Below are 14314 nucleotides of genomic sequence, written 5' to 3'. Positions count from 1 at the left end.
TACTTGTGGAAGGAAATGTTTCCATAATATGCAAATGCAACATATATAACTAATCCCATATAATAAAAAAAAATTTCTTGCAGCATCTCTGTGGGCAGGTGGAATGAGCTTTATTTTCTACTGAGTAGCATTTCTATCCTGCAAATCACCACAATTTGATGGGGATACTAAAGACAGGGCAGACACGGTGATCTTATTGCTCCTTTCCTGCTAAAACTAAATCATTTTAGAACTGCTAAATGTCTCAATCTTCAGTCTCTGGAACAGAAGTGGAGTTTTGAATTTGTATCCAAATGATTTTGATATAGAGGTCAGTGAGAAATCTGATTTCTATAACTTTACCATAACTTTACCAGCAATATGTTTTATTCTAATGCAATGATTAAATTTGCTTGTTTCCAGCTTCTTGGGAATATACAATCCCTCCTACAGAACTAGCATAATTTTTTCCTTTCTTTTCAGGTGAAGGATCCATCAAACTCCTACCTTTCATCAGAGGAATTCCTCAGGAATGTTTATGTCTTGGCAGTCCTTCTCTTCCTGGCTCTTATCCTGCAGAGGACATTCCTGCAGGCCTCCTATTATGTGACTACAGAGACTGGCATCAACCTCCGGGGTGCCTTACTGGTGAGAAAAGATCTGCCAGGAGATTCACTAGTAACAGCTCTAGCTTTGTCTTTTCATTTGTTTCGTTCTTCATCTGAAGACTGAGCTTGAAATGATGGTTTCAGAGAAGATATGTGGTGTATTTTTATACAGAAAACTGCACAAATTAATGCTGGCAAACTGATGGCACCAATTCCTTTGGCTAAAAACTAATCCTATCATTCTAACCTGTTGGAAGTTTAACACCCATAAAACCCCATGCATATGAAAACACATCTTTGCAGACAATGAGAGATAGGTGAAGATCAGCAGTGTCATTTTGGCTCTGCATCTGCTTTGTTTCATTTGCTTATGAGTTTGCTTCTGCTGACTGTGGACAGAGCCATCTGCAGAGTGTCCTTGTTTTATGGGAACGCCGTGCATGTGTTGGGAGTGGTGACTCTGGATATTTATGCCCTTTAGCACAGAGCCCTGTGGGAAGGGATGGGAGTGATTCATCTGCAGGGCTGTGTCTGTAACCCCAGCATCCCTGAACCCTCTGTGAGAGCCTTGTTTATGGACTGTAGCCAGCATGGCCCAGCACATGGTGGGGTGTAGCAGGACTCTGCAGAGACCAAACTCCACAGGCAGCAGTAGCAATCCAGAAGCCGGAACTGATATTTTGCCAGATGTAACTAACCATGGGAATATCATCTCAGCATGGAAGCTTTTTTTTTTTTTTTGTACTTGCTCTGATTGATGGAGCTGCTTCAAATATTTTCTGCCTTCTCCCAGGATAGATGGTACAGACTTGGGGATGAAAAAGCTCCTGGTTGTTTCTTTTTTGTGATTCCTTTTTGTGACTCCCACTTACCAAAGTTAGGACTCTTAGGAGCATATGCAGATGATATAATTCACCATGCATTTCTGATTAATTCTACAGGATATACTTTATTCATGAAGAAAATGGGTCAAAAAAGACAAATTATTTTTAAAACATCCTTAGAGCTGCAGCATTTGATGTTTGATCATACCTGCAAACTGTGCTCACAATATTTGCCTTTAAAATTCAGTAGATGTAAACCCTGATTAATTTTAAACCCTGTTAAACTCATACAAATTTTATGGAAAGGAATGGCCAGGTAATGGAGAGGAACCCAAAGGAATACATACCCACTTTGATCAAACTTCACAGCATGAATTTACCTATCTTATCAGAAACAAGGATCTCTTTGACAGACAGTGTCACAGGAAAGCAGGGTCACCAAATGTTTATTAAAAAGGTTCTTTGGCTAATTCCTTAAATTTTGATATTTTGTTGTCATTTTTTGTTCTATTTTAGGTCTGCGTTAAGCAACAAACCTTTTAAGAGGAATTGGAGTTTTTTTTAATCAGTTCTCTCTCTTGTGCTTTCTCTCACTGTCTCCATCTCTCTTTGTCTCAGGTGAGAGACTGGGAGAAGGGCTGTCCTAGGTAAAGGCTGATGATGCAGTTTGAAACATCCCACTGCTACTGTTCTTTTATAATTACATCATTTTAGTAACTTCCTTTTTTCCTCTTTCTTACAGGCAATGATATATAATAAGATCCTGAGGCTTTCTACATCCAACTTGTCCATGGGAGAGATGACACTGGGACAAATCAATAATTTGGTTGCCATAGAAACCAACCAATTAATGTGGTTCTTGTTCCTGTGCCCCAATCTGTGGGCAATGCCTGTTCAGGTAGAGCATCCAAGTAAGGACCCGATTTCAGAGATCCTCCAGCCTGGCTGAGGAGAGTGCATGTCTGGGACACTGCTACAAAATCCAGAGGAGAACCTGCACTTCCCACTAAGATTAGCAAGCAGAAAGGTAGCCCTATGGCTGGAAAGATGTCTTTCCAAAGGCCAGTGAAGAGAGAGGGATTTTTTAGCAGGATTTCCATGTCTGTGACTTGAAGAATGAGGACCTGCAATCCTTTTTCCTGCTCATATTTCTTCCACTGCTGACACAAATCCATTGCTTTTATTTTGCCACCTGGCATCAGCCCTAAGCATTGCTTCTGCAGTGTCCACTTGTAACTGGGTTTTGTGGCAGGACGAACAGCAATTGAATCCTGCTCCATGACTGACATGAACACTGACAATGCTCAGAGGAGCTCTCATCTAAGCAACTTAGTCACTGAACATATCTGCTTCTTAACAGTGCTGGGAAAGAAATGGAGACAGACCTGTAGGAAGGAAAGGTTGTGAGATAATTTAGCTCAAAAGAAATATTCAAAAATGCCAATGTGACAAAATGACCTGAGACATACTGATTTTCCATGAAGCTTGGACTCCTGTTGCCTCTTCAGAATTTTAGCTCAGGGTGTGTTTGCCATGGTCCTTACCTGTCAGTGATCCCCCTGAAATTAAAGAATTTTTTAAAGGGATAGAACCAGCTCTTATAGTAGATCTGTTTTGCTGAATTTCCTGAAACTGCATCAGTAATCTATTTTGAGTCAGTAATTACTCCTACTGTTGGCTAGGGTTTAGAGTGTAATGAAATAGCTTATGAAAAAAGGCAAAAAAGGCTACATAGAAATTAGAAATAATAGATATGGTTTCATTTCACTGTTTCACATCCTGTGAAGTGGATGAACGTGTTGCTATCAATACTTTGAAAGTAATTTAAATGAACAGGTGATCTGATTGCTGTGGCTAGGTATGGTAATTTGCAGTACAGGAGCCTGAAAAGCTAAATATTGCTTTAAAAATGTTAAAAGCCACTAATTCTTACTTCTGGTGTTGTATAATAAGAAAGAAGATTTAAAGACAGACTTGTTTAAGAGACAAAAGTATGAGATATGCAATTAATTCGGTATGCCCTCTTATCACTGAGGACATCACTCTATCACAAAGTGGAGTTTTAATAGAAATATTTATATAGCAGAGCTTGAATTAACTCAGGAACCAGAATCATAACTGTCACATCACAGCCATTCCCAGGTAACCTTCTGTAAGAAGTGTTCCCAAACCCTTTCCAGGGCCAAGGCAGCATTTTCCTCCAGAGCTGCATGGTATTGATGCCCAAGCTCAGTTTGTGTCAGTCCCAGCACATCTGCTTTGTGCTTCAGTGGCTGTCTGTGATGTCCCTCTGCCTGCAGTTGCACAGGGACAGTACAACACAATGCAGCTGTGATCCATGACAGCCCTAAGACCTCTGAATGCTTCCAGAGTGAGGTAAGGAGCTCTAGTGTAAACAGGACTTCAGGTCAGGAGCTCTGTAAAATGCCTTGGGACAAGCACCATCATTTTAGTGCTCCTTTAGTTTTGTGGAAACCCAGTCTGGAATTAGAACTACCAAGCACTAACACTATTTAGTTCATGTCAAAAATAAAGGCTTCTGGGTTTATTTCCCACACTTTCCAAATGTGACCTCCTGAAGCACGGGCTTAGCTGATTCCTATGAACCATTTAAGTGTTTATTAGAAGAACAAACATTTTTCTCTTGGTGTGGTTCTGGCATATTGAAATCTACTTTTTTTTTTTTTTTTTTTTTTTTTTTTTTTTTTTCACAGATAATAATGGGTGTGATCCTCCTCTATAACCTGCTGGGAGTAAGTGCCTTGGTCGGAGCCTCTGTCATCGTGCTCTTAGCTCCCATCCAGTATTTCATAGCCACCAAGCTGGCTGAGGCTCAGAAGAGCACTCTTGTAAGTGAATTATTTCAGTGACATTTGTGATCCAGAAATGAGAACAGGGTTTCTGGGTTCTGTTCTTCTAGTTAGTGAAAACCACTGTGTGCATTTGGGCAGGCCATCCATCAGTTGTACTGTCCCTCCCTCCCTGTCTGTTTTTTTTTCGGCTCAGTGTCTCTTCCTTCCTCACAATTTGTCAGAAGAGAATTTCAAAAAAGTATGTGGGCCTTGGCCTGCCTTCTCTGCAAAGAGTATTTTTAATTGAAAGAGTATTATGCAACTAGTACAATTTTATCTGAATTCCACTCCATTAAATGGTGTTATTCCCACATGCAGATATTGTATTTCATGGGATGTTAGCAAACAGTGCAAATGACTTATAAATTATAGCAGGAAAGTATTCAAGAATGTGTACAACCTCCCTCTGTAAAGTCTAGAGACTTTTTACTCTCTGCCTAAGCTTTGGTATTTTCTAAAAATCAGTTGGCACTGCTGGATTATTATATATTCATACCTAAATTCTTCAGTGCTGTAAGTTTATTTTTCTGCCTCATTTAGTTCACCAATTAGAAAAGTTTTCTTCTCCTTTGTCTAATTTTTAACTTTATTGCTGTGACCCTTGAACTTTTAAAATAAGCCTTTGATGTTTACATTGCCAAATATTTAGAATTCCTTTTTATCTTAATATTCAGTAAGCAAATTATTGATTTAATTGTCAGCACACTTCAGTCCTGTTAAGTTGTGCCAGTTTTTGTAACCTGTAAAAATTGTACAGAGGACTTAGCATAGTTTCGGAAATAATCTCAATGTTTTCTACTACTCTATTCTGCCTTCCTCTGACTCATAACATCTTTTGGATTATGATTTTACCAAAACTCATGATTACTGTTTTCCGATGAGGGGAATTTTGCTAAATACATTGATATCTCACTTATTTTCACAACTAGATCCTGGAATGATTCTTGCATCAGCAAATACACCCATTTAGATTTCTGTCTATTGTTATGGACACCATGGACGTACTAACCCACCTCCCAGAGTTTCACCCTCTCTTTGAAGGGTTGGGATGTTTTGAGTTATTTTTCTTTGCAGAAAAGGGTCACTTAATTTCCTCTAGTGGTTGTAAATATTTTAATACCTCCAAAGAAAATGAAATTTTATATTCTTCCTCTCAGTATGGCACCTGTACAAAATCACAAATGAACAAAATTATTTTTTTAAATGAATTTAACAACAGAAGTGAGGGGAAAAGAGGGTTGTCATTAAGACTACAAACAGCTATAATTTTTTTCCCCTGGTTTTCTCTTGAAATGAAGGACTATTCTACTGAGAGGTTAAAGAAAACCAATGAGATACTCAAGGGCATTAAGCTATTAAAGCTGTATGCCTGGGAGCACATATTTTGTACGAGTGTGGAAGAAACAAGAATGAAAGAGCTCACCAGTCTCAAAACCTTTGCACTTCATACATCTCTTTCCAGTAAGTAACTGTGTTTTTAGTGCTTGGAAAATTATCCTGTCTTTCATGTCAACGTTCCTCCCAACTTCAGCTAAAGAGAGATAGAGCTGTGCCTGTGACACTTTTGTCTGTGTGTAATGTCATTAAAATAAAAAGGCATGATAAATACATAACACAGAAGTTCGAAGAATAAAATACATATTGTTGGGGTTTTTTTGCAGTAAGTTTTCTGTTACCTTCATTGTGACATTACGGTTAGGAGCTGCTTTATAGTAAAGAGGCTCCAGGTAATATTGGCAGCTCTGACAGCAGCAAAGATAGCTTATATTTTCTGCATATAAATTGTGTTTTCTGCAATGTATAAGGGTTGAGTAATGTTTTAGTTGTGTTTGATATTAATTGTGCACATAATGATTTTTATCCCAGCTTAGCAGAGTAGACAAATGAGAGAATTCCATGGCTTATTTGTTGGTGTGTTTAACATCTCTGACTATCATGGAAGGAAATTTCTTCCTGCAGACTAATTTTCTTTTGGGAGTTTTAATTACTTGAATTGGAAATAACTGGATTATTTTAGTGTCATACAATTACTGTAAAATTGTTTTTTCTTATTTCCTATAATCTGATGCTTATTTTATTTATCTTTCCCAGTTTTTATGAATGCAGCCATACCAATAGCAGCTGTTCTTGCAGTAAGATATGATTTTTTTTTTCAGTTTTCCTTATTAAAAAGGGAGAGGAATGTGGGGGAAGGGGTATAAAAAGGAAGAAAGGGCACCATTGTTATTGTAGGACCTATTCTTCATAAAACCAACAGATGAATTAAGGTGCCCCTGCTAACTGTAGAAGAACATGACACTGGAAGTTTTCATTCCCAGAAGGTGGATTGGTAAAACCAAAGAGAAAAATAATTTTTTTACTATAGGAAAGAAAAATCATTACATTGTGAAAGAAAGAAAGAAAGAAAGAAAGAAAGAAAGAAAGAAAGAAAGAAAGATCATTGCAAATTGATAGACCCATTTTGAAAAGCTCTTTTTGAAAGGGGTTTTGAGTGTCTTTTCGAAAGAAAGAAAGAAAGAAAGAAAGAAAGAAAGAAAGATCATTGCAAATTGATAGACCCATTTTGAAAAGCTCTTTTTGAAAGCGGTTTTGAGTGTCTTTTCTTTTTCTTTAGCTGCAAAATTCATTCCTGTTTCAAAATGCATTATGAGGCACCATTAAAATTTCAAGAAAAGATACTCTGCAGTTTAAAGAGAAATAAATTTTGCTTGTCCTCCAGGTTTAAGTCTCAGCCTCATGCACTAGAGGAACTATGCCATGCTGGTCAGTAAGGAGCTCTTACAGACCAAATTTTGGGGGCAGAGTATGCTGAGTGTGTAGAAGAATTGGAACATTTATGACCATAATTCTTCATCTGTGAAAAAACCCCTAAGATTTTTTATATTATTAATAGGTTTTTTTCTGGGTTGTGTGTTTCCTGTAAACCCTCAAGTCAACTACAAAGCTGTAATCAAATGCCAGATTTTACAATGAAAATTGTAAAAATTGAAAATTTTCACTCTTCAATGTGTAAACCTCTTGAAGTCACTGGCAAGAATTTAAAATCTATTTCGCTTTTACAGAACACACGTTTCTCTTCAGTTTATCGTGATTCCCAGTGAACTTAGGTAGTTATTAGCCTTAGCTGAGCAAAATATTTTGCTTGCTATCCTTGTCCATCTTGTTCAAGAGTCCTTGTCCTGACATGCTCTTTCCCTGATGTGACAGACCTTTGTGACTTATGCATACACCAATGACAAACCACTGCAGCCTGCCCAGGCATTTGCATCCCTGTCACTGTTCCACATCTTGGTCACACCTCTGTTTCTGCTCTCCACCGTGGTTCGTTTTGCAGTCAAGGCCATTGTGAGGTAAGTGATTCTTCTCCTTCCTCCAACTCCTGAACATTCACATTCAGCACCAGAAAAAGTTGTTTCAACCAGCTTATGTGGAAGAGTGTTGTGAGGTGGGACTCTGATGCTAAAGATGTGAGAGAAATCAGAGTGACCGTTCCTTTTTACTTCATGACACAGAGACAAAGAAACACAGCACAGGAAGGACAGGGAGCTGCTAGAGCCAGTCCAGAGCAGGGTCACCAAGGGGATCAGAGGGATGGAGCAGCTCTGCTGAAAGGAAAGGCTGAGGAAATTGTTCATTGGGATTGTTCATCCTGGAGAAGAGAAGTTTTGGGGTGACCTCATTGTGGTCTTCCAGTGCCTGAAGGGAACCCACAGGAAAGATGGAGAGAGACCCTTGACAAGGGCCTGGAGTGACAGGACAAGGGGGAATGGCTTCACAGTGACAGAGAAAAGGTTTAGATTGGATATCAGGAAGAAATTGTTCCCTGTGAGGGTGCTGAGGCCCTGGCACAGGTTGCCCAAAAAAGCTGTGGCTGCCCCAACCCTTAAAGTGTTCCAGACCAGGTTGGATAGGGCTATAAGCAAGCTGGGATAGTGGATGGTGTCCCTGCCCAAGTCAGAGAGGTTAGAACGAGGTGGTCTTTAAGATTCCATCCAATCTAGGCCATTCTGTGATTCTGTGATTCCTAATGTTCCATTCTTTTTACAATTTCACTAACTTTGGCAGTTGGGATTCAGAGCTGCACTGTCCTTCCTTGGGAGATGCTCCTACTCTCACACTCTGACCACCCAAAACCACTCTTCCCTAGCACTTTCTGGGCTCTTGTCAGCACTGAGGGGGTGAAAAAGCCTGGTGTGAAGTTCTCTAGCAAGATCAGCCCTGCTGAAGCAAGGAAGAGTAACTGGCTAAACACTATCTCCACGTAAAGTACATTGGGCTATAAGTGAGAATTTAAGGATGCCCTGCATCCTGTTCCAGATATTTATTTCTGTAAAACAGCCCAACAGAGCAGCTTCCTTCATGATGAGCTATAGGGCACTTAATCTTGAAGGAGTAGATTGGTATAAGTTGAATTTCAGCCTTTTTGGGTGTTGTGTTTATGAAAGCCTGTATGGACAGGGTCACAGTCATAGCATGGTTATGCAGACCTGCACACCGCCAAGATGTCCCAAGAGGTGCAAAACTGGCTGGCAGTAAAGTGTCAGATGCCAAGCACTAGCAGGATGTGAAGACAGAACTAACCTTCCCACCCAGAAACATCATTCCTTCATGCTGAGGCTGAGGCACATTGGCAAGATATGGCATTGCTGCTGTCACTGCCTGTTTTTAGTGGGTAATGGTAATATCAAACAGCAGTCAAAGGGACTTCAGGCTCCACAGCTGTTCTTTGCCAGTGCCACACTGACTTTAAAAAACAAACAAACAAACAAAAAAATTAACAGAGTTTATTTTTATCAAAGCAGCAGCAGGAGCAGGTGTTTTCCCTAGGTTGAAAATGATTTCTGAGTAGTGGAAAATCTCCAGCCTCCTCTATAAATCATCCAAGCCTCTACATCTCTGAACTGTGTTTAGCATAGCCCTAATATCAAAATAGTGTGTACATTTTCCTTAACACTGCTGGCTACCCCCAGGGCAATATTTAAGATCAGATTTGCCAAAACAAACTGCATCCTTTGTCAAACTAATTTCCTAACATCCTTCTCCCATGAAAATCATGTCCCCCAACTGAAGGATAAAGAATGTGTGTTTGGCCACTCTGTGGCCCTATCCTCAATCAAATACATACACGAATATGGGCTTATTATTTTTGTGATTAAGAGCTTATACTTTGGTCAGAATCTCAATTTTCTGTTCAAGAGTAGTTCTAGTGCCACTAAAACTTCTGAGGGTACCTCATTCAAATGCAAAGTAAGGGTCAATGTCATTTTAGGTGCATGATCAAAACAAGGTCTTGTATATTCTAAAAGAAAATAAATTCTTGCTTATCCCCTTATGTAAGACTGAAATTCTATATGGAAACATATCATAATTTATGGGGCACATAAGTTTTCTGTTCAAGAGAGGAGACAGGAATAGGCATGCTGGTAGGAGGAAATAATGACAATAGCAGTGCTTTCTTGCTAACCTGTCTCTCTGTATCTTGAAGATGTAGTGATAATTTAATACAAAATACACAGACAGGCTTTGAAATGGACTACTTTCTCATTTGCAGATTAATGTTCAAATCCCTGATATGAAGGCATATGTCCTTCTGCTTTCCCAGTCTCTGGCCCAATGCACCTTGATTTTACTTTTTGCAAGGTAATAACTTCACCATGACTGGTGTGTGATTTTGTTCATCCCCTCCCTGGAATCTTAAAGACCCAGGTGCTTACAGCACTCTGAAAGGAAGGGGGACAGAAAGAGGATCAAATTCCCCTGTGATGAAGAATGAATTGAACTTGTATGCTGTGTTTCCCAGTAGACAATTTTAAGAACTAAGAAAAGAGTTGCTGTGTGTCTCCAGGGTGGCCATGGCTGTGCTGAGGTGTGCAGTACCCAGCCCCCATATGCATGATGTGCATAGAACCATGAAATCCCAGAATATGCTGAGATGGAAGGGACACATCAGGATCATTGAGTCCAGCTCCTGGCCCTGCACGGAACACCCCAGGAATCCCACCCTGTGCCTTAGAGTGGTATCCAAATGCTTCTTGCACTCTGTCAGCCTTGCGGCTGTGACTGCTTCCCTGGGGAGCCTGTTCCAGTGCCTGACCACCCTCTGGGTGAAGAACTTTTTCCTGATATCCAACCTAAACCTCCCTGACACAGCTTCATGCTGTTTCCTTGAGTCCTGTCACTGGTCACAGAGAGCAGAGATTGGTAGTTGCCTCTTCACTTCCTGTCATGAAGAAGCTGCAGAACTTTCCCCTTCACTTCCCCTGGTGAGAAAGCTGCAGAACTGCTGTGAGGTCTCTCCTAAGTCTCCTCTTCTTCAGGCTGAACAAGCCAGGTGATTTCAGCTGTTCCTCAGATGGTTTTCCCTCCAGACCCTTCACCATCCTCATGACCTGCTTTGGACGGTCTCTAATAGCTTTAGTGTCTTTTTTTATAAGATGCAAAAGCTGTGTCAGGATGCACCCACTGCCCTGGCATTTCCAGAGGATGGAGGTGGGTGAATGACTTATTTCTGCACCCTGACTGCAATGGCCTGAGAAAGGCACAGAAGAGATAAGCCTGCCAAGAGGGAAACCATTCCCACGGAGCTCCCTTGGCACCCTCATGACTTGCTCTGCTCTTCATTCCCAGCTACCAGTACAATGCTTAATTATTTTCATCTGTCCTTCCACACACATAAATCTTCATTTGCCATCAGGGTGGCAGATGAAAGTATCCCAAGAACTTCTTTTGGAATATTTCTGATAAATCCTGCTGGCATGACTGCACAAAAAAGGAAATGTATTTGTGGAAACCTAGGTTTATGTAACTCAGTGTCCACTGTTTTCTTTCAAGTGTACAGAAGCTGAATGAGTTTCTCCTGAGTGATGAGATTGGAGATGACAGCTGGAGAGGGGGGGACAGCTTTGTACCTTATGAATCCTGTAAGAAGCACACGGGACTTGTAAGTTGTGCTTTATGACATTGAATTTCAAAGGAGAGAGGCCATATAGCCCATACATGGCCAGTGGCCAAGCTGACAGAACCTGGGAGGTTTTATTCCTAGCCTGACTCTAATATTGACCAGTTTTACCTCTTTTATATCCTAATCTCTGTGTTTTTATGATATGAAGGGTCCCCAAACACACTTAAGCATTGATCAAGTGTCAACAGTAAAAAAAAAAAAGCAACCTAAACCTAAACCAACCATGATATGCCAACATATTTAAATATTACTAAAATTTAACCTTCTTTGTTTTTATAGAAGGCCCAGGTGGATATCTTGTGGTTATGGGATTTGTACTGTATTTTGCCTGTACAATCCATTTTGTACTGGGCATCCTTAGGGAGGAGCAATTCCTGTTTTGGGAAATTCAGAATTAAAGGTGGAAAAAACAACACCAAACTTTATGAAATAGGAATTAATTCCAAAATGCTGTTTCTAGAGTACTAAACATAGAGTTAATTTGAGTAAAATTTGAAGACAAAGAACTACAATGAAGGTGATTTGGGAAAAGGTGTTTTATTCATTTTGACATTTTTCTATATATTTAAACAGTTTCAAACTGACTGTACAATTTGAAATGTGACTGAAACTTGAAGACAGAAACAGAAATAAAGGATTAGCACAAAATAAATTTTATTTTAGCTTGCCAACCTGAAACAACACCTTTCTTGTTTTTCTGGGCTAACGAAGATAAAAAAAGAAACAAAAATGAGATTGTTTCAGCTTTTATTTTATTTGTCGTGTCCACCTTTTGCTTAGCCTTACAGAGACTGCAGATGATGGGGAGAGGGTTTGAAAGGGAGGGTAGAGATTAAATTTGGGATGGTTATGCATGGGAAGCAAAACATCCCAATATTTTCTCTGCTTCAATTAAGGGTGTTTAAAACATTTAAAATGTGTGCATGACAGTGTTGTATCTGTATTATCACATTTTGAAAAGCACTGGCTGCTTTTCCTGAGCTGGAATGGTGGTAGGAAAGGGAATGGATTGTTTGATTTGCAGGGCATCAAATGCTGTCTTCTCACGAGGATTCCAACTCCTCTCCTGTTTTCACTTCTCTCTCTGTAGCACACCAAGGCCATCAACAGGAGGCAGCCCCTGAGGTATCAGCTTGAAAGCTATGAGCAGCCAGCAAGGAAGCAGACACAGCCTGTGGAGATAGATGATGTGGCCATTAAGGTGGTTTGGAAAATGTTTTCCCTCATGAAAATAGGGCACAGGTCCTCCTGCAACAGCACCTGATGGTGCCCAAGTTCTGCTGTTATTTCAAATTTTTCATGGAAAGAGCAAGCCCTTAAATAAGTTAGCACTCTAGCCAAATTTACAGTGAGAAGCATGAGCTTCAGACCAGTTTTTACAGAATTTACCAGTTATTTTGTGTCTTCTCAGGAAACAAAGAGGCATCATGAATCTGATGTCCAAATCTTTAGTCTCGTATTTGACAGAATGAAAGTATTTGGTAAATAGAGCTCAGCTCGAGATCATCCCTTTCTTGCCTTACATACATTATATACATTTGTGTATTTATCTTTTCTTACTCACAATTTTTTTGGGTTTGGCAATCTTTACAAACTTTGCTTGCTTTTATCTCTGTGTGTACAACCATACCACACTGTGTTCATTAATCACAGATTTATTTTATGAAGGCATTTTAAATCTAAATTAATAATTTTAATTTTTCCCCTGCTGTTTTTAAATATCTGATTTGTGGTAATTGTTTTGTAGGTGACCAATGGATACTTTTCATGGGGAAGTGGTTTAGCTACACTGTCCAACATAAACATTAGAATCCCAACAGGTAGGATGAAAGCACACCTTAAATATGAAATATATGTCAAATTGTTATAAATTCCACTTCTTCATGTTTTGAAATGGACAAAGGTATACATTTAGAATTTTATAAGAAAAAAATAGAGTTTAAAAGTTTATACAAGGTCATGAGCTGTATTGTTCATATAGTAATATCATTAGATAAATTATGTGGCTTTTATATATCTATATAGTTTATATAGTTTTATAATAGCACAAACTAAGTCAAGAGTTAGAATAAAAATGGTTGAAAAAAATATCATTATTATTTTTAATAGAGAAATTGAAAAAAAAGAAAGAGGAGAACTCCAGACTCATTCAAACCAAGGGTCCATCTAACTATGTTATTTTCAGCAACACTCATGTATTATACTTTTCTTGCCATTTATGAACATTACAGTCTTCCAGTTCACAACTATTTTCATTCAGAAGATGGAGTTTTTCTGTCAAGAAATCCTTAATTATTTTGTTACTTAATGAATTTCTCTTTATCAAGCTGAGTTCCTGTAATTGCCTGCATCCTCAATGTCTTTGGCTAGGGATTCCACAGGTTTACAAAATGCTGGTTTGTTTCAGAATACTTGCATAGCAAGTGTGAAAAGTAGCAACTATTATTTTTTATTATTGTTAATAATAACAACAATAATTTTTTGTTGTTGATAATGCTGTAATATTCATAACACCATCTTCTGGCATTTCATGTTATTAAATAGTCTTATGCTTTATTTTGATCTCCTATCAAGGGCTTTGTTTTAAAATAGACTATTACTTTAGGTTGCTGTCACATGGTGATTTAGTAATGCCCAATCCTGGATGATTTGTTTCCATGTAGCCTTAAGTGTCACCAGCAAAATGTATATGCTCCAGGAGTTTACAGTCTGAGGTCATGAGTTCGCAGGCTGGGTGACGCAGAGTTTGCCTCCTCTGGAAGGAATAAGACCCTTGGCTCCCAGCTGGAGCGAAGCTTAACTGGAAATTTTCCAGTACCTAAAGCGGGGCTACAAGAAAGATGGAGAGAGACTATTGACAAGGTCCTGGATTGACATGACAAGGGGCAATGGCTTCACAGTGACAGAGAAAAGGTTTAGATTGGATATGAGGAAGAAATTGTTCCTTGTGAGGCCCTGGCACAGGTTGCCCAGACAAGCTGTGGCTGCACCATCCCTGGAATTGTCCAAGACCAGGTTGGATGGGGCTGAGTGAGCTAGGCTAGTGGATGGTGTCCCTGCCCGCAGCAGAGGGATGGAATGAGGTGATCT

General features: G+C 39.4%; 2 protein-coding genes across 30 annotated transcripts in view; both read left to right on the top strand.

Moving 5' to 3' along the window:
* The window catches only part of PPFIBP1 (PPFIA binding protein 1), a 656824-nt gene that overhangs the window by 231235 nt on the left and 411275 nt on the right, over window positions 1-14314 (top strand). The window lies entirely within an intron of this gene.
* ABCC9 (ATP binding cassette subfamily C member 9) overlaps window positions 1-14314 on the top strand; it is a 71225-nt gene that overhangs the window by 20565 nt on the left and 36346 nt on the right. For all 13 annotated transcript variants that reach the window (XM_041397102.1, XM_041397108.1, XM_041397103.1 and 10 more), the window contains 9 exons: window positions 463-627; window positions 2154-2309; window positions 4126-4260; window positions 5562-5724; window positions 6355-6395; window positions 7471-7613; window positions 11095-11203; window positions 12315-12425; window positions 12972-13044. In XM_041397102.1, coding sequence (XP_041253036.1) covers window positions 463-627; window positions 2154-2309; window positions 4126-4260; window positions 5562-5724; window positions 6355-6395; window positions 7471-7613; window positions 11095-11203; window positions 12315-12425; window positions 12972-13044 — 1096 coding nt within the window. The remainder of the gene's footprint in view (window positions 1-462; window positions 628-2153; window positions 2310-4125; window positions 4261-5561; window positions 5725-6354; window positions 6396-7470; window positions 7614-11094; window positions 11204-12314; window positions 12426-12971; window positions 13045-14314) is intronic.

The sequence above is a fragment of the Onychostruthus taczanowskii genome, unplaced genomic scaffold, assembly GCF_017590055.1.
Source record: "Onychostruthus taczanowskii isolate IOZ18803 unplaced genomic scaffold, ASM1759005v1 scaffold136, whole genome shotgun sequence".
Classification (NCBI taxonomy): domain Eukaryota; kingdom Metazoa; phylum Chordata; class Aves; order Passeriformes; family Passeridae; genus Onychostruthus; species Onychostruthus taczanowskii.
Note: the sequence above shows the minus strand (reverse complement) of the source record. Positions and strands in the feature narration are given on the sequence as shown.